General features: G+C 39.6%; 1 protein-coding gene and 1 long non-coding RNA gene across 3 annotated transcripts in view; one reads left to right on the top strand and one right to left on the bottom strand.

The window, feature by feature from the left end:
- The window catches only part of ALDH1A2 (aldehyde dehydrogenase 1 family member A2), a 58,361-nt gene that overhangs the window by 30,467 nt on the left and 7,349 nt on the right, over positions 1–20,545 (bottom strand). For both annotated transcript variants that reach the window (XM_064157525.1, XM_064157526.1), the window contains 2 exons: positions 759–863; positions 412–552 (listed from right to left, as the gene is read on the bottom strand). In XM_064157525.1, the coding sequence (XP_064013595.1) occupies positions 412–552; positions 759–863 (246 nt within the window). The remainder of the gene's footprint in view (positions 1–411; positions 553–758; positions 864–20,545) is intronic.
- Positions 1–20,545, top strand: part of LOC135182921 (uncharacterized) — a 54,600-nt gene that overhangs the window by 31,473 nt on the left and 2,582 nt on the right. Inside the window, exon 2 of the long non-coding RNA XR_010305351.1 lies at positions 7,509–7,582. This is a non-coding gene — a long non-coding RNA (uncharacterized LOC135182921). The remainder of the gene's footprint in view (positions 1–7,508; positions 7,583–20,545) is intronic.

Below are 20,545 nucleotides of genomic sequence, written 5' to 3'. Positions count from 1 at the left end.
AACAATGCCACCGCTTAGATGGCTTCACATGTCAGCGCAATAGTGCAGTACCCAGAATTCATGTTACCAGCTGAGAGGCAGCAAGCATTTCGCCTGCCATCTCATTCACATCTGCAGTAATCACACACTCTTCCACTTTTTAGTTTAGAAAAGTTACAACTGTGTGTAACAGGCATACTTGTGTGTGTTAGTCTGATGTCCAATTTAAAGCTCATTTTTGAGTCAGTTAGAATACTCTTGTTGATTTCTATCAGCTTTGGATTAGGTCTTAAGTAGACAGTCAGCCATCTTAGTAATCAAGCTGAGTGTAGTTTTCAAATATAATTGGTATTACCGCACTTAGGAACTAATTTGCTCTTAGAATGTAAAACTGACAGGTGATTTGACTGTTGACTTTCATGTGCCACTTACAGCAAGAATTGCCCTGTCTCTTTCAACCAAGTCTGCTAGCTTGTCCAAAAGGTGGCCTCTTTCTGACGCATCCATTCTCCTCCAAACTGAGCCCAGGGAAAAAGCAAGGCGAGCTGCTCTCACTGCTTTGTCCGTATCAACCTGTCAAAAAGGAAGAAAAAAAAAAAAAAATCAAAGGCACTGAGGTAAAAAAAAAATCACCACGCTTAGGAAATTGCTGCTGTACAACCTTAGTTATACGATGGATTTTGGAACTGTGGTTAGTAAAAGAACTGTCCAGCAGTGCTATTCTGGACTCGTTGCTTTGATATCTTTATCCATTTCTACCCAGTCCTGGGATGCATTACCTTGTCAGCTTCCTGGATCTCACAGATCTGCTCTCCTGTTGCTGGATTATATACTGGGAATATCCTCCCACATTCAGAATTTTGCCACTCATTATTGATGAAAATCTGGAAAAGTAAGAGAAGTCATCAGTCCTCCTGCATGAGCAAACAGTACTCTATATAACCACAGACTCCTGGGAAAGGCTGTGGATTCTGACACAAAGGAGCTGAAGCTCAGTTAAGCCTGTGAAGATGATGTTTTTTAGGAGTTAAAGCTAAGGGTCAGCCCCTGATGTCTGTGACACTGTCACTACAGAAGCAACGTCAAACACTGAATAACTTGTTTGACATTCAGATTTTGCTCATAAACTGTAGCAAACAAAAAAAAAAGTAAAATGCTTGTATCAGAGAAAAAGCCTTGAAACTGCTGGAGACAAGACAAGGATTTGAGTAATCATTCAGTTCAGTAAGTAAACATTTGGTCACTGATACAACCCAGTCAAGGCTGAATAATCTCAAACATCACAGATCTTCAATACACAGCCAGATGATTATGGCTTCAGTGATGGCTTGCAGCACAGAATTAACTTGCCTGTCTGCTTGGAACAATGGAAATTGTTCAGTTCTCTCAGTGTTGACATAATTTTAATTGTCACAGACAACTCAAATCTGAATTTTAATGATGTTGACAACTGTCTTGAGAGAGTTTGTTTTTACTGATAGTTGCATGCATGACGGTTCTTTTCTACTGAAAGACTTTCAAGAACAGAATGCAGTTAATTTTTTAGCTAACAGAGAAGTCACTCTAGGAAAATGACTGAATATAAAGTTTTCCAGGTGTTCAGACTCTTCCTGTCCTTGCAATCTTTCTAAGAATGGTCCATGCACCATATGGGTTCCCCGGAGCTCAGGTATCAATGTTCTTTTATTGTATTGCATGAGATGTAACTTGAAATGTGTAAGGGGAGTTTCTGACCTCAACGAAATCAGTGGATATTTTACCAATGACTGAAGTGGAGACAGGAGTTCATGCCTAGAATGTTTCTATCCTTTTTTTTTTTTTAATTTGCATGAGGGATTAAGTTGTCTTTTTAGAGACAGGGAGCTTCCTCCTGTTAAAGCAAACCCCATACTCCATACAGATACTATGGCTGTGGAAGAGTAGGAAGCCAAGGGACTCTGAAAGATTCAGGAGTCTCAGTTCTAACCACATAGTGGAAACCGGCCTATCTTTTTCAGTCAATATATTAAATACCAGTCCAGCTTCCTCACACAACTACCTAGACAAAAATCTCACACACATTAGGCAGGTTAAACATCACAAACAACTTGTCCAGAGTAGTACCTTGCCATCTCTTTATTCTTGCACTTTCTGTTGCCTTATTACTGTGCAATAAGGAAGATGCTATGTTTGCACTGGCACAAGGCTCAGGTCAGCCAGGAGAGCTCTGAGAGACAATGGAAGACAGTTCCTATGTAAGAACTTGGCTTAAGTTTGTTAGGCTGTTGGTTCATTTTTTGTTTGTTTTCTTTATTAGCAAAGTTCAATATGGCAAACCAGGACAAAAAAAAACCTACTTTTTTTTTTGAGTTGAAATGAAGGAAATTTAATACTTGCCTCTTCTAGTCAAAGAATAGTATGACAGAATTATTAAGCAGCTGCTCATTTTCCGGGGGCTTGAAGTAGTCCAATGAGGATAGCCACAGTAACTGCCAACCAAATACTTTAAAACTTACACTAGCTTACATGTGGCAATTTTGATGGCAAAAAAAGATCAGCATCAAAACGCTGGGTGTTTAATTAAGCATAGAGGATCACCAAGGTTTTAACATATTTGTAATGAAGAAAAGAAACATGAGAAGAAACTGATCCAAGAAAAAAACCGCAAACAGACAGGACAAAACAGTCAGAAAGCTCAAGATGAAACAGTTGCAATGCCAAAGGGCATAAAGTGTCTGTAAAAGAAAAGAACGTGGTGAGGACACTGGTGTGCCTCTGCATTTTAAATAAAGAAACTGCGTGCTCCTATTAGCACATGAAGGCGAAGATGCATCTGTAGTGTTTTCTGTTATCAGACACGAGCTTGCTCAACCTGTTCTCCAAGACAAATGGAGAACACTTAGCTTATTAGCTCAGGCTCAGTGCCACACTAACTGCAGTGACATAGCTTCTGGTTTGGAGCTGACTCATGTCCAGCTGACAGGACATGGGCAGAAAGAACCTGTGCCTGTCTGGAAAACACTGGCAATGCTAACAGCTGTGAACAGAAACCAACAGTTAGACATGCTTCTGCTTTTATGGATGCTTCCATTACGTTTCCTCATCTTCCCTGTGCCTCTAGCCTCAGCCAATTCACTGTGTGCCCTTCCATCCATTTTATAGTCCCTTCTCCTTTTACTACTACTTTTTTTTTTGTTTTGTTCTGCTTTGCTTTTCAAAAGTAGCTGGACTCAGAACCTACTGCACCATTACCCATCTATCGCTTTCTTTGCAAACTGAATTTACTTCAAATGTTCATGTCCTTGGAGTGTAAGCTCCTCAGACCACTGGTGGTGTCTTCCTGCTCAGTCATCACACTGTTTTACAAACTCAAGTCCTGGTCCCCATTAGGGCATTTTGGTGCTAACCCAGCCAAAATAAGACAATGAAAGAATCACCACGATGATCTCTAATGACTAACACCATCAGCTGGAATCCTCTACTGCATCATTGTCATTTTTTAGACTGTAAGTGAAACAAATACTGGGATCTGTGACCTGTGTGGGAGAAGCATTTTACTGTTATCCTTTCCATTGAGTTTCAGTGGAGTTAAGACCATGCCTAGTATGGGGGGTGTGTGCGTGTGTGTGCTGGAGAGTGAGGGAAAGGGAGAAAAGCTTGCAGCTTCAGGAGCAGATGGCCAAAGGAGATGTAGGGATGTTTGTTTAAGGTTACAGTGTATACATAAACACACAAGTTCCTCGTGCTATCAGTCTTGAAAGAATAAAACAGTTGGGTTGAGTACAAGAACCTGAGAAGCGTGACACCCACAGTTCAGTACTCTTTCCATAGAGAAATTGCCTGTTATTTTTAAAAGGTTTTAAAAAATGTTAACTACATCCTGCTGGGATGAACACAAATCATCAGGTTTGTTGGTACACAGGACACACAGTTGTTCTTAAAATACATTTCACCACAGAAGTAAGAAGAAATGCCCTGGAGTTATGTAAGACTGTTGCAGTTCCAGTTGGCTGGAACTAGAATGTGTATTATTTAGGAAAAAAAAGGCAGTAATAGGTATTTCAGATAGAACATGAGAAGAATCTATTTGGCATAAAGTTAGAGCTGATGGCAAGAGAAATTGCTACTGTTAATGGTTAATGTTAGTTTCTTCCTGTTCCACTTTCTATAAACAAGGTATTGCCTATACAAGCTCATTACTGTAAATTGAGAGCATTTAAATTGGCAGTAAAATCAGAGTATTTACTCTAGTGCACAAATAAAGTACCTAGTCCCATGTTTTGGAACAGGTTCAAGTCTTGAAATCCAGCAGCTGGCAGCTTTACAAGCAAAGCCTTACACTTAAATAATTCACTTTTGAAAGTTTTAGGTGTTCTGTGTCAGGTAGTACCATTCAGCAGATATCCCCTACCACCAAGACACAGATTCTTTTGCAATAAATTTGCATTCACAGAGGCTTTTATAACTCTTCCAGCAGTACTGACTCCAATGGCTGTTGATTAAACGTATATATCCTGTACATTTAATCTGACTTTCATTATGGCCACTTCGTAAAAATGCCATGAAATGGACAAGTGATGACACATTGCAAGAACAAGGAATCCCTGCAAAGCCTCAAATTGCTTTTTTTTTCTGCCTTATTTATAGTGACCATGGTAAAGGCTGACTGTAAATCAGGGAGAACATTTGACAGCAAATGTTCCTATCTATGGATTATATATAACCCATCCTAAACACCAGATGAAAAAGAGGTAACCCTAGAAAAAAAGAAGGGCTTGCTTCCATGTAAATCATGCTACAAATTGGACAACACCCAGTGAGTTCATTGTTCAACCTCAATTGTGAAGGCTATTCACGTTTATTATTCCTCTGGAATCAATGTTAATTAAGGCTGACTGGGGCTATAAATCAGACTTTGGTTTTTACAACTTAATTCAGCATTAAGCATATATATGTAAATAGAAGGTAAATGATTAACCACAAGTTTTCTAGGAGTTACTAAGGTAATTTGTTTTTGTTTGAGTCCCAGTGTTACTTTTTGTGATTTGCAGTAAGGAAAAGTATATGGTATGTGATGTATTTACTATGTGATATTATGACTACTTAAATAATACAGCCTGCTGGGTGCTATCAACAGAACTGTGCCAAAAGTGTAAAAGGAAAGGCACACTTGAAAATTTTGGAACACACAAACATTTAGTTTGTCATCCACTTTCAGCAGAGCAAATACCTTCAATAATGTCAGAGCAGGAAAAGGCAAACCTTGTTTTACTTAGGTGCCCCTGTCAGTACAGTGATTTGGCCAAGAACAAATCCAACTGGCAAAATGGACAATGCCTCTTGCAGTGAGGAGCCTGGCTACTGCTGGTGTACAGTGGGCTAATGAGAAAACTACATACTGTTTGTTCAGCAGCAACACAACATGCAGAACAGGGCACGAACTGAGGTAGCAGAGAGGTGAGGGGATGGGGAAGTTTTGAACAGTGCTTACAGTGTAATAGATGCAGTTGGAAGGTCCCAGCTGCCCACGTGAATGTGACCTTCAAGTGGCATCATTCCTGTGAGATGTTATCCTAAAGGTCGCTTGATAATTTCTCTTCATTTCCAAATGAAAGACGGGGAGGGCATGGCATTTTCCTAGAAGAACAGGCACATTCCCCCTGGTATTTAAAATAACCCCTCCCTCTCACACACATGTTCTCACAGCTCTTTTGATAGACCTTTCTGAGATATCGGTCCCACCACATACTTTCTAGGTTCAAATCCTGACAGTGGTTAGTTGCATACAACTACTGTTGACAGAGATCCACAGGACTAATAGCAATCTGACCTATCTTACAAGGCATGTGTCTGTTCAGAGACTTTTACACTCCATATCATACAAAAAAAGTACTCAAAGTAAAATTCAGTGTTATAATGTAAATATTCAAGTTATTTTCAGACACTGCTGACCAGTAGTTGGAAGGAAATCATATACTGCATTTTGCATAATAAGACATGCATTTTGGAAGCGTGATGCAGTTAGTCCAAAAGCATTTTTGAGTGCTCATCAGTTTTGAAATCAAGCCAAAAGAAAATGTTTTTAGCATAAATCAAAGCAAATTAAGCTTTGAAAATAAATAACTACAATATCTTGTTTAAGTAGCCATCTGTCCCTGTTGGCTTACTAATAATTAGCCACTTAACATTCATTTCAAACCATGCAGGTAATTGGAGTGATAAGTGTATAAAACCAAGCTGAACAATCTGATCTGCAATGCAGTAGCAGCAAAATTTAAAGCAGGGAGAACATGGATAGGATTTTCTGTTTTCATCACTGTTTACCACTGAGGAGGTACTAACAACTCTCTTTGTGGGTGTGTGTATAAATATAAATACAATTACTTAAAATGCAGCACAGATCTAATACCTCCCTTGCAGCTCTTACTTGAATGAGATTTGGTTTCATGGCACTACAGATTCCCTCTGATGTGCACCCAGGGGCTAGCCCTGGATTTGGATAATGGAGCTGGTTTTTAAATTCACTGGAGATTCCCGAGTGCTCACTGCCTCTCCTTTGTATTGTCTTCCTTTAAAACATATATTTTTAAAAAAGTAATTTGGGCTCTTTAATTCATAAAAGTAATCAACACAACACAGGTGGCAACAATATAACTTTTCATTTCCTTTCTTGAAAATGTTCTTAAATGATGTGCGAGTGAAATGATGATCTACATTCTTAATTCGATATTGCTTTGTGATGATGTCATCAGACATTTTCTTCAGGCTCCCCAGCTGTACAAGTAAGAACTTTAGCCAGTGGACAGACAGTGGCCTAGCATTCAGCCTTTTGGAAATGGAATTATTTTCCCATGGATTTAATAAACAATGTTTTTGTGCTGTTGCAGCTCCAGATTTTTTTTTTTTTTTTTGTACAGGAAGAGGATTTTAACATCCAAATAATAATGGCTTCCCACAGGAGAAATGGTTCTGGATGAATGGAGCAAGGAATGGGAATTTCCTAACTCAATTGATTTAGTAGCTGGTTATGGTTTCATTCCATCAAAGATATTTTTTTCATATGTGACTTTCTCCTTAGAGAGCTTTTGACATTAAATCTGCAAGAATGGGGGAGGGGTATCAGATGCTGAAGTACTTTACAAAAGAATCACAGCTGTTTGGCCCTCAGCATCTTCTCATAGCTGGAGGCATTAAGAAATACATAATGGCGCTTTTTGTTTTGTTTTGGTTTTGGTGGGGAGGGACATACAACAATTGTAGAGGCATGCAAAAAATCCAGCAGCAGCATTTCCCTTGGTAAATACTGCACAACATCACAGATACTGGGCACCTGTGCCTCAGTCTGGTCAGGAAATTTCATATCCCTTCCCATCTCAGCAACTTCATTTCCTCTCGTTGGAAACATTTCAAGGGTCCTAACGATTAGTGCAATTTTAAGAGAATGAAGTAGAAGGGACTGCCAATCAGAGGTGCAGATTGTTTATTTTCTCTAGCTTTGTTTGCCTTCAATTTTATGGCTGCCTTGATACAACAAATCTTTTACATTCTAGGCAGACCGTGTGGCAGGACACCCCTGGGAGTGACTGGAAATCAACAGCTGCCTATGAAATCAGCAAAAAAAAAGGTTTGTAAGTAGGTCCTAGGAAAGCAAAAACCAATCCTAGCAAACTGATCACTGACTAGCCAGCAACTGATGAGCAGTGCTATTTTATTGTATTCTTGAGGACTGTTCAGGTGAACAAGAGTCACTGCTTTTTACTGACAGTTCACTAATAGTGAACAGATTGTGAGGCCAACCTTTCCAAAGGTTCTCAGTGCACCATCCTGTTTCTCCAAGCACTCCACAAATGAGTTTTTCATTGGGCAGTGCCAACGACTGTGTTGCTTTCAAAAGATAAGCCTGCATAAACCAAGGTGGGCTGGCTTGAGCACACCAACAGCAGAGATTATCAATTTGTTCAATATAGAGCAGTATTAGTCCTGCAGAAGCTACCCAGTTTTGGTTCTTGCAATGAGATGGCCTTGAAATCTGGAGGAACTGTAATTGCTTTAAGAGGAGTAACTGTGAACTGCACATGAGTAACACTGAACTGTGCACCTAACTTCATTACAGCAAACAAGCTGCTGTGGACGGAGATGGTTTTCAGCCACTAGAGGTCCAATCCCACCCACAATAAAACAGAAAGTCTAGCTGGTTTCCATGGAAGCTGAATCAAGTCCCAGCTGATGAAAAGAAAGCAGCCTTCAGAGGGATTTTAACACTGGGAGACAAAGTTGTTTCACTGGAAACTTGACACCTGCTCTAGAGCCTGTGAGGTCTGCAAAAGCCAAACAAAACCAGAACATGTTGATTTCTATTTTTCTTGACTGCTGTGTTGTCCTGGCTCCTTCCTTCTCTTTATCTCACACCCTTCCCATCTTAAAAAAAAAAAAAAGAGATTTGTAAAGGAAGAAAGGAAGAGGAGCTGTTTTCTAAAGCTGTGTGTGTTCTGGGTTCTTCGGTCTTTTTAAAAACTTATTTGGACTGCAGAGCCAGAAGGATATTGTCATGACTTTTAGACATGGTCTACCATAAATAGAGGTTTCCTTCATAAACTCAAGCTTGGAATTTCACTCAGAAGATCTAGAGTCCAAACTTAAGAGTGTACTGAGTGGGTTAGAGAATTTTAAACAAACACACTACGGCAGAAGGATCAAGAACATCGACTCAGCAACAAAATGCACAGGGAGTGAATGAGTCTGTCGGCACAGCAGTACATCCACGTCCAGCAGCATTATGTTTATGCAACCTGAGTCCTATGCCAAGGTGCATGCCTGGAGGAGAGGACTAGAGTGCTCAGCTTCTCTGGATGTAACTTACAAGTAGCAAGGTCTGAGCCAAGTCTACTGAAATCAAAAACAGTCCTTGACATCAGTGGACTTTGGACCAGAAGCCAAGTATTTAAGAGGTGAATACATCAGGGTCTCAGTGCATTTTAGTGTGCATAACTGAAGCCAGTCTTCAGCCTGGCAGATACAAGCTGGAAGAGGATGCATGAGATTGAGCACCTAATGGTGGCACCTTATGCAGCTCAGTTTCTTTACATCGCCCGCGGGACAGGATGGAGAGCAAGAGGCATTCCCTCTAGGCAATACCACCACACTACTACCCTCCTGCCCCTGTAAGGGCCTGTCTCTCCAGGCTGTTGCACTGGCCTACTGATCAAGATATCTTGTTTAGGGGCTCAAGTTCCTTGCCGAGCTAGCTCAGAGTTAGTGTAGGTTTGGGGAATGGTACATAAGAAATAGGTGTGACTAGGAAGAGATACTGAAGGAATCGAGGGCCTCTGAGCAGCAAATGGAATCAGGAGGAAAGGCTTGAAGCCTCCTGTCAGTCTGCTGTGAAAGTGGAATGTAACATGATTTTTTTCTCCCCTATGTCCCAAATCCTTCACGCCAAATGTTTGACCTGCCTGTCTTCCTGTCTTAATTAGTCTTCTGTCCTTCTGGGAGCTGGGTCTGTTCTTTTGCAAATGACAGCACATCAGACAGGGGAAACTTGTCGTGTTTATTTTCTAAGCTGTAGGGGGCACCCATTTGAAAAAAAACTCCCATCTTATCTAAATGCTTTTGTTTGTATGATTTTGAATTAGGAAGTGTGAGTAATTAGTTAAGAAGATTAAATAAGTCTTAAAAACATGAAGTAGCATGCTTACTTTTCTCCCCCCTCCCTCCAAGTATTTCCTGCACGAAACCCAGACTGCCAAACTGTGATGATACCCTTTTCTGTGTTAGTTTCTCACTGTGCCACATGCTGGTACAGCATCCGTTATTTTAATTCAGTCTCGTTATGGGGACTGTTTTGCGCCCGGTTGTTCAAGAAAATTAATCTAAAGAGAAGAAAGTCCAGATTCTATTGTCTGTTGAACTGTACCCACCACAAATGTTTTACTTCTTTTGGCTGCTTCTTTGGCTTGTGGGAAGAAACTCGACTTACAATACATAAAGGCTTTCCTCAAAGTACTTGCTAATTTTTTTTTCCAGTTAATGAAGCATTTCTCTGCTATTAGTAGCATGATACAGGCACAAGAGCACTTTTCCATAGCTCAGGTAATATTTCATGGATTCCTAAGAAACTAAGCTCCTAAACTTTACTTGTCCTTTCACTTGTGGGGCTTTCTATGATTGCTGGAGAAAAACATTTACTGTCTTGCTTAACTGCATCAGAAAACATTATTTCTGAAGCCAGAATGACTAAAACATTAAGTATGCTCTACATTTCCAGTAATAACAAAGCAAAGCCATTACTGGGTGATTTGGGTAAGGATGGCAGCACTTTTTATAGTGTATGATCCTCAATGTAATTTACTGCAAGTTAAAAAGTGAAATAATGAAAGATTTCTAAAAATCCATTAAATCAGGAGTGGAGAGATGGAAGTGTTTATTTACAGAATCAATTACTGGGCTGTCACTGGGCTTCAATGAAGTTGTGGCTATCAAGAACTTGATCCTGGAAACTCTGCCACAAGCACTCATTTGTAATGGTGGGAATGAGGAGGGGTTTGTACAAACAAGACTGCATTGTTTTCCTGTGTTTTGCATCATTTGTGCGCTGCGAGTTTTGTATGTTCATTACACGTGACATAAACCAGCATGATCTTTTTATTTGCACATGGGAAACACTTTCTGGCATTTCAGAGAATCTAGCAGATCATCACTTGTTGGTAAACTGCCATTTTAATTGCTCATCACCAAAGAGTAAGTTCTGACTTAGAAACTGGCTATGCTGCATAGATAAATACTTCGAGTAGGATTTCAGACTATAGACAACACAGGAAAATGCAATGGGCAAATTTGTTTTGACTTAAAAGCTTTGTCTGAGACAACTACCTTATAACTACACATGAGAAATTGCTGGAATGTCAACTCCATTTGCAGTGGCCCCTTTTGGCCTGATCACCCTCCCTGGCACGATAAATCACTGGCAAGATCCTTACCTTAACACGTTTGATCTCAGCTCAGCAAGACTTGGTTTTGATGTGAAGAACTCCAGATCTGTTAGGTCAGAGACAAATAGCAGAGCCACTGACCTGCAAAGTGCTAACTCTATATTAGACCCAAGTGAACAGCCTTAAGCTCCTGGAAAGTTTGCCTTCACTTCTACTTTTCATCCTGAACATTTTAGCAAGTTTTGCTAAATTATGCCAGTGACTTTTCCTTTCATTTTGCATGTACAGAATCCACAAACAGTCAAACAAATCGGCACGCAGTATGAGAAGCATTAGCTCGGATGACCTGATAGATTTATCTGCGCCTTAGAGCAACACAAAATAAAACTCAGTATTGATCAGTGTCTTTCTTTCGTGTACATAAATGCCTTGTACTGGCCCTTTTCTACCTAGTCCACACATACTAGTATCAGAAATAATGATATACACTAGTACCTTCATTAGGGGGCTTTAAAGTGCCCACATGTACATGTCTGTACATAGAGACATTCAAACTACTCCTAAAAGAAAACTAATGCAGCTTGTGACATCTGCATTCCCAAACTGAACTTTCACAAAGACCAGTTTTGTGGCCACTTGCCTTTGCAGCCTTGGTTTGAAACTACTCCTCATTGTCCTGGTTAAACAGTCACTTATCTCAAGGATAGTAAGCAGGAGTGTTAGTCTACCAGAAAATTGGATGTTCTTAATGGGCTTGGGGGAAAATAGCTTTGCTTGGTCAGCATTAAGCTAAATCACATTAAGTACCCACTTACGACACAGGGATTACCTCTTATGCCATCTTTGGTGAAAGCCTTTAAAACAAATTGTTGTGTTTGTTAGGAGAAGCTGTGAGATAACAATTCCCAGAAGTCTGATTTAGAAATCCTTTTTGCTCTTCAAGAATATGCAAAGGAACCCAACACCTGTCCTCTTATTGACTGCTGCAATGAAATTTCTCGGGCTGAAAACGTTAATAAAAAGTATGGGAAAATTTATTTACTTAATTTACAATATTCTTCTGAAGAGAAGAAACCATTAGCTAGATTCCCTTCCTCAGAGTTTGGTTCTGATTTCTCCTCCAATTCTTTCTGTTGGAAATACGTATGTCCAACATTACATATACAAAACTGGAACAGGCTGACTGGGGACAACTGGGCTTAAGCTGTCACAAAAGCATCCTGCTGCTCTTGATACCTCACAAATTTACACCCCAAAGTACACTGTGGTGCTAAGACTAAAACTGGATATAAAGCACTCGTGTAAGAGTGATCATAATCACAAGCAAACAAAACACTTCAGGGTACAGCAAAATAATGCCCATATTTAACAAAGTAAACTTTGTTATTGAATGTCTCTATGTACAGACATGTACATGTGGGCACTTTAAAGCCCCCTAATGAAGGTACTAGTGCATATCAGTATTTCTGATACTAGTATGTGTGGACTAGGTAGAAAAGGGCCAGTACAAGGCATTTATGTACATGAAATAAAGACAATGATAAATAGCATTTTTATATATGACTGGCAAGCTGCTCTCTACAGATATGTAGGCCTGGATGAAAAATGAGCTCTTCTATTTACCTTTAAATACAAGCAGACTAACAACTTGAAGTGCGTAAATTAAAAACATGACCCTCAAATTTTGCCAAGCATGCAGCATTAAAAACTTGTCAAAGGCAAACTCACAACCTAACTATACAGGAATCTCCTTAAATGAGCAAAATAGATCCTAAGTCCTGTCAATAAAAAGCCTTCCTTAACAGCAAATATTCATATATCTAGACTTGAGAATTTTTATCCCTATTTCCTGTAAAACATGTTTTCCCTCTCTAACCAAATTCCCTTTTTCTCTGCTGGAACTCCTTGTAATGATAACAGAGCGTGGGCATACCTCATTAGTCTCCCTCCAGTTTACAAGACAGGATTTATGCTCAGCGTAGTGAACACAATGACATATGATCACTGAGTGGCTAAAATCACTATCAAGATTCGAATCTGAGAAATTTTTCACCCAAGAATTGCAAATGCTATTAGCACAGAAAGATATGAAAAGCAGCACTAACTGTAGCAAACATGTTACCCAATGCCTGGCTTTCTGCGAGGAGCATACCAGTAACTCACCTTTTGTGAGGGTTAATTTCAGGCAACCTTTGGCAGTTATCTGGTATAAGGTATGTTGCCAATTCAATCCATTAAGTAATAACTAAATTCTCCTGGGACCTGGCTGAAGTCAAATGTTGTTATTCCAGGTTCACTGCCTCCAGTCTCCCTGAAGGCCATTTAGGCAAACAGCTGGAAGAGCTGACTACAAAGGTTCCCAGTCACAGGGAATCACTCTAGGAAAGCAGGTAAAGGATTCTCAGCAGGCAAGAAGTTATCAAGGATTTGTCCCATTGCTCCCTCAAAGAGAGGAATTAACTGAGATGGAGAGCAAGAGCATGAATAGGTTTGTGTTTCAGCTAGAACCCAAACATTAAAAGGAACTGTCTTGGAAGAGCTCTCCTGAACTAATTTCTGGGCACATTCTGCACTTGACTCCTTGGCTGTTAATTAAATAGCAGGGCCTTCCTTATCCTTCCATATTGGAGCACCTTACTAAAACAAAAGCTTTGAAAAGCCAATAGAAACAATGCCAGAGACAAACATCTGAGTTTTCAGTACTGTTGCTGCACCACATCGATGAAAACACTCTTCCTAACAGAAAAGTACAGGGTGGTGCAGGACTGCAAACACCATCAGCTTTGTATCTACCAGCAAAGTGGGCACTGCCTCCCAGACAACGTTCGGGGGAATAATAGGGACAACTCTTGACAAGTGACACAGAAAGAGAGTGAAGAGCACAAAAGAAGGGAGCTTTTCATCTATACTGTAGGCACATGTAGAGGTGAGCACACAGACAAGCGTGCAGTTAAGACCATACAGGATTATAGTCATGCATTCACACTTAAAAGCTGGCTCTGAAATTCATCTGAATTTCTCTTTCCCAGAATAGCATGTACAAAAACAGAGGGTTTATCTTCTAGTAGCCTGGCTGGTTTAGCAAGAGATCCTGACTCTGACACTGACCTACTGTCTGAATTAGTCATGGTTACACTCCCACAAATTTAGCCCCCCTCCCCCCATCTGTGAAGGAGGCTTGTCACCAGTTTTACAGTGAGACTGAATCAATTAATGCTTTCTAAAAGCTTTGATGGAAGGAGCAGAATATTAACACTTGCAGTTGAGTGGTGCAAGCTAAAAGCTAAAAATATCTTCAGTAATGTAGCAAATGGATTTTGAAACAACTATCAAAGGGCTGAACCACCAAGACTAGGTCAGCAGCAGCACAGCTAACTCAGTCTCTTACAATTTTGGATGGTCAAGTGAAAAAGCAAAACTCAATTCTCACCTCTCAGGAAAAGAGCATCCCAGAGACATCGGAAAGACAGAAGAGGCTGTTAAATAGCTACGGTAAAGAAAATGTAATAAGGACAAAAAGAGGGAGACAACTGAAATATCAAGCACTGATGGAAAAAGGGGGAAGGCTTAGCCAGATGCCCAAAAAATGCATACACAGGTTTCTCTGGTAAAGGACTGCTGCAGCTGTACATGACAACAACAGAGAATAAAATAAACCCCATGATTTGGAAAGGCGGCTGATAATTTCTTGATAGCTTCTAACCACTAAAGAGTAAACTTAAGCTACTTCTGTTACAGCTGGGGGAAAAAGCACACGAGAAAATGTAAAATGCATATGGTATGGTATATCAGAAAGTTTTGAAAATACTCACTGGGATCAGGACTTGCATGGATGCAAAGAACATTTGAAATTAACTCCAAATATGTTTCAAACAACAAAATGAAGTGGCTCTTCTAAAGAAAACTAAATATGCATCCAACTGGCAATTACATAAATGTGTTTACATTCAAAATTATTTGAGCAGTATTAAAGACTAAACTAATTTCTATTTTAAGGACTTTTTATACTAGCAGAGTGAATAAGAGAGAGATGCATTGTTACAGGAAGTGCTTTACTGGTTTAGCTGTAAAGACTGTACACAGTTTTTCAGCTAACTAGATTACAATTTTCATCTAGGTCATCTTGAAGTTAGAAAATAAAAGTGCAAATGCCTACAAACCAGCATAGAAATCTTAGTGTAAAAATGGGTGATTTGGACTGTACAACAGAGATGAAAAATAAACTTAGCATTTCTGAGCTTAAGAGGGTGAGGATTATCATAGGCATACCACAATTTCTAAGTATGACCTACGTAGGGATGACAAGTCAGGCTGCAGAGAGCAGGGAGTAGCTCTGTGTACAAGGAATCGCAAGGGTATTTCTTGGAAGAGAAACAAAACGCTTAACACAGCCCCACAGATACAAAGGCAGTGAAGAATAACAGTAGGAGTGACTTCAGGATAAGAGCAACTGAAATTGGGAAAGAACATGAAGGCAGTAAGATTGGTGCAAACATAACTACATTTTAGTTCAGTGACAGCTGCATTGATGAAGTGTCCAGAGAACACAGAATCTTCTGTATTCTAATCTAAACAACATTTGGCATAGTCCTGTCAAGAACTAGAAATTGTGTCTGAACCCCTGAAAAATGGTTACCACATAAATAATTTCAGCTTCAGTGAAGGAGAGAAACACATGAAGAAGCTGTACTCTCTGGGATACTAAACTTGAAGAAACATTTTTTTTTAAAGAGGAAGTAACTTAGAAACTCCCTTCTTGAAGGTAGGAAATTAAAATCCACAGAATCAGCATGGAGGCTTAAGAATGAAAGAGTGCAAGAAAATTCGCATTCCCAAGGCTAAAAATGGGAAGTACAAGCAAGAAAATAGACAGGGTGGCTAAGCAGTAAGACACAAAAGGAAATGCAGACAAAAAAAAAAAAAGTCCTGAATTTAAAAGGATGCAAAATGTAAGATAAAAGTTTAAAGTGGCTTCTAAGTGTTCTGAAGAAAATAACTAAATGGTAACACATTAAATGGCCAAGAAAAGCCTAAGTTAAATAATATAGGCTGTGGGAGAGTTGCTGGATTCTGAAAACAACCTTGCTCTGGGAGGTATAAAAAGGGAGACTGAAAGTAATTCCAGAAGAGGCTGCTCACTTGGGGTGATCTTCATTGGCTGTACCAAAGTAGATTATATTCATGGTCAAGACTAATTATGTGTTGTAGGGCCAAGGGAAAAGGAAAAAAAGAAGCAAAGCCACTAGTCTGAATGCTAGCCTATGACAGGTAAAATACTTGTTATGGGGAATCACCCTTATTACAAAATCTAATAGCATTGGTACACCAGAGATCATTTCAAGGCCACGTTCAAGACAAGGATCCTTCAGCCCTAGCTGCGCTGCAAACAGTTCAAATAAGGTTCCTGAAATAAATCCGAGATCCTTCACAATTATTCCAGTTTTCAAAAGTAGAGGTATCAGGAATCGCACAAAACCCACTAAGGATATACTAGAGTGGTGTGGGAGGTGATTAAGTGGTGTTTTTCCCACTGAAGCATGGGAGAACACTACCACAGTACAGACCTCGAAGCACCTTCCAGCTGGAGAGACCTAATTTAGATAAAATGTAAACTCGAGGTTCTGACCATCTCCAGTCATCTGAGGCCAAATTTAAGGCAAGTTGACCTGCTCACAAGAGAATAAGATCAGCTTTTATATTACAGTTAAATAATACCTATATTTATCAGAAATAGTAAACATCTCTGCTTTGAAAATAGATCGGTTTCACTTCAGAGCAAAGTCTGTGTGAGTACACATTTGAAATTCCTGTAGGGAAAGGGACTTTTTGATAGTTTCTGATTCAAAACTGAGAGATTTTGTGTAATCATTGCTAGATGACCAGAGCATGGTAAGAGAACAGTGCCTCCCTGGCATCCTCTTCCCACGTGAGACCAGCAAAGAGCCTGCAACCTGTTCTTCTTTGCAAAAAATGTCTACATCTTTGTGACTTTCCACACAGATTTGTGTAACTCGTTTTAAGTTGGGGCAATACTGGAAATCTACGTGGGAATTAGCAACATAGATCCTTTCTATAACCGTAAGTGCTGTAGGCCCCTCCACAGCTGTCCTGCTGGCATCCCTTTAGATTCTGAGTTCAGTTCAAAGTCTTGATTACCTATGAATCCCTTGCAAATTAAGGTAAATATACTCTAGTGGTCAGTGTGCGCCTTGTTTTTTCACTTCCAGCTGAGGTCAACTGAGATGGAGTTGACCTTAAACAGTTTCATTTGGGTCACAGAATTTGATGTGGATGGGACTCTGCTCTGAAGTATTTTCCCACTTCAGTCCAACAAAGCTGGAATGTATTATGTTTCAAGCCATAAGGTAAAAATCTAGTTCACTAGCTTCTCTGGGAAAGAAACTTGACTTCAAGTGACCAAGAACGAAGTCTGCCTTTTCTTTTGTCAGTTGGAGATTATTTTAGCAATGCTATAGCAGCAACACTTTGATGTGGCTTCACATATACATTCAGTAATTAAGTACTCCTAAAGCTTACTTACACTGCATAACAAAACTGATGCATTGCATTCACCTCACAAAGGTAGGTTGCTATTGGAAGTGACAGCAAATGCTGGTCAGTAGAAACATGCATTTAGACAAATTCTGATATATGGAACATGTGCTTCGGAGAAAAATATGAGATGTATGCAGTCTGAACAGGAATTGCTCTTTTTATCTGGCTAAGCACAGACGTAATGCATAATTGGGCCCTTAGGTGGCAATCATTTTTTTCATACTTCCTCTTTCTCCATATAATAGTAGTAGTAAGTCTTCACATACCTATTTCTGCACTTGTGCTTGAGTAGGGATGCCAGCACTTGTCAAAGGATTCCTCACTCAAGAACTGCACAGAACTGCAACTTCCTGAAGATTTTTATAGACTTTTATGCATCTGTGCTTGTATTGTATTTATATAGCATCCTTATAAAATTATCTCTGTATAAATGTGGAGTTTTGTTTCTCATTTCTTTCAGCTAAAATAAGACTGATATTTTGGCTGTTTGTTTCAGAGAGTTGAGTTCAAGTCCTTAATACAATAAACAAATTAGAGTTTGTGGGCCTTTTAGAAGTGGTCAGAATTAAACAACTTCCAGAAAATAAACAGGGAAATGTTTACAGTTCAGTTTAGGAAAGACAGTTGCAAAACTGTAAATGAAGAAATGTGCCTTTATGCAGGAAGAATTTACGATGTTGACCACTGAACTCCTCTTTTGCCATTTATCTTGGTAAACCTGTGAGATTTCTTGGAAGATAGTCAAATGAGGAGCTGAGATGAATCAGTGGATATAATTTATTTAGACTTTAAAAAGGCTTTTGATGATAAAGTCCTTAGCAAGAGGCTATTAAGGAAAGTTCGCAACCATATGGTGAAAGATAAAGTCCTGCCATGGATTAAAAAGTGGTTAAGAGATAAGATAAAAAGTCTGAAAATAAATGGATAATTCTCCCTGGAAAGAGGTTAATAGCAAGGTCCCCCTCCATTATTGTGACTAGCAATCGATATCTTGGTTCACCTGCTTTTTCAGATCAATAACAGTAAGGTACATAGTTTGCAGATAAAAATATTCATATTAATCAGATTACTAAAGAAAACAGCATGAGCGTTGAAGTTATAAAGCATCTGGGCAACTCAAAGGCAGATGAAATTCTCCAAGAGCAACAAATGCAAAGCAAAGCCTGTTGGAAGGAAGGGTTCAGATTACATTTAGATGCCAGTATGTTCCAACTCACAGAATTGCCTGGTTAGAAAAGACCTTAAGATCAACGAGTCTAAACATAACCTAACACCTGGCTGCACACAACAGTTAGATATGTCCCTAAGCACCTCATGCAGACATCTTTAAAACACCTTCAGGAACAGAGGGCAGTCTATCCCAATGCCTGATGACCCTTTTGCTGAAATGCAACTTGAGGCCATCTCCTTTCATCCAATCACTTGTTACCTGGAAGAAAAGGCTGACACCCACCTCACTGGTGGTGTTGTAAAGAGCACTGAGGTGTCCCCTCAGTCTTCTCCAGGAGCTGAACAACCCCATCTCCCTCCGCTGCTTCTCACAGAATTTGTGTTCAAGACATCTTGTTGCCCTTTTCTAGACTTGCTCCAGCATCTCATTACCCTTGTAGTGAGTGGCCCAGAACTGAACACCATACTCGAGATGTGGCCTCAGCAGTGCTGAGTACAGCAGCACGATGACTTCCCTAGTGACCTGAACTATCTGTATACAGCTTATTGAAGGCAACTACTAATGTGAACTGTAAGGTAGGGACAGCAAATAGACATAGTAGTTCCATTGTGTGGTGCTCCCTGAAACAAAGCAGCAGATAACTTCAAATGAGGAGAGCCCTTTAAGGTCTGTGGGAACCAACTTTGCATGGACAATCTGAGTACGTGTCATCAAGAGTTTCTGGATTGTTGGGATTGATTAGAAAAGATGGATACATCAAGCCAGAAATTTAGTATGGTGATGTAGCAGGATTGGTGAACTTCAGTGGGAAATGTTTCCAAAGGACAGAATGGAATGCAGAGTTAAAAAGGGATTTATTTTTGTCCAGTGTGTGAGTGTAGGGAGCCATACTCAAGTTTCTGTTCTTTTCACTCCAGAGCAGGGATATAAATTCATCTGTGCTTCAACTCGTGCACTAATTATTACTGACCTTCCGGGTTTTGGTGTGCTGATAAATACATTAATCTTTTGTAGCTCAATACTTAAAATTATACACATTTTTGTAAAGATGAGAAAAAACAGTAACTCTTGTCCTTCTGTGTATCATCTGTCCTCATGGACTGGGCAGTGGGAAGAAAACTTACCCTAGCCAGTAATATAGCATTGTACAGCTTGATACATTAAACCAGTTTGCATTTCCTCTAAACATTTGATTTTTCCCTAAAAATTCAAAAGTATTTTTAATACTTTTGAATTAACATGGTTATAGCAGCTGTTTTGGAGTAGAAAAGGCAAGAGTCTGGAAATGCATAAGACTACAATAGTTTCTTGATCCCTCATGCAAAACCTGGCCAAACTGGCTTTCTGCAGAAGACCTTAAAGGTTTGGTTGAACATAAAGAATCCTATACTCAGGCTGTTAACTTGAAAGAAGTGCATAAATAGTTTGCAATTGCTACACACATTGGTGGATGGTAATACTAACCACAAAGTGCACACACACTAAAACAGAATTCAAGATGCGGATTTAAACATATATTATACACCTTAAGAATTAGTATCTGATGACATCAAGGGACATACCTAGTGTCAGCAGATGCTGAAGTGTTCCACAAAGGGTTAAAGTAGGTGTTCTAGTTGTCTACTCTTCATGCAAACACTCAATTTTCTGTGACCCATCTCTTCTAAAGGGACAGCGCTCACCGAGCTGACCCAAAAGGCTACCTGATTTCTGTGAGTGTCAATCACTGAATCTGACTTCAAAAGCTTGCTCAGGTGGGGAATAGCATGTATGCATTGCTTATCTGAGCTTTGTCAAAGCGTGCCTTCAGCTCAAAAAATAACAGAGATTCTGCATATTATTCTAAATAAAACAGTTTTTTGCCTCCTATCTTAAGGTCAGTCTAGAATTTTATTGGGAATACCCAACACAGGCTGGAGCTTTTACCGGGAAG

This window comes from Pogoniulus pusillus, chromosome 17 (assembly GCF_015220805.1).
Source record: "Pogoniulus pusillus isolate bPogPus1 chromosome 17, bPogPus1.pri, whole genome shotgun sequence".
Classification (NCBI taxonomy): domain Eukaryota; kingdom Metazoa; phylum Chordata; class Aves; order Piciformes; family Lybiidae; genus Pogoniulus; species Pogoniulus pusillus.
This window is presented reverse-complemented; position numbering and strand designations above follow the sequence as displayed.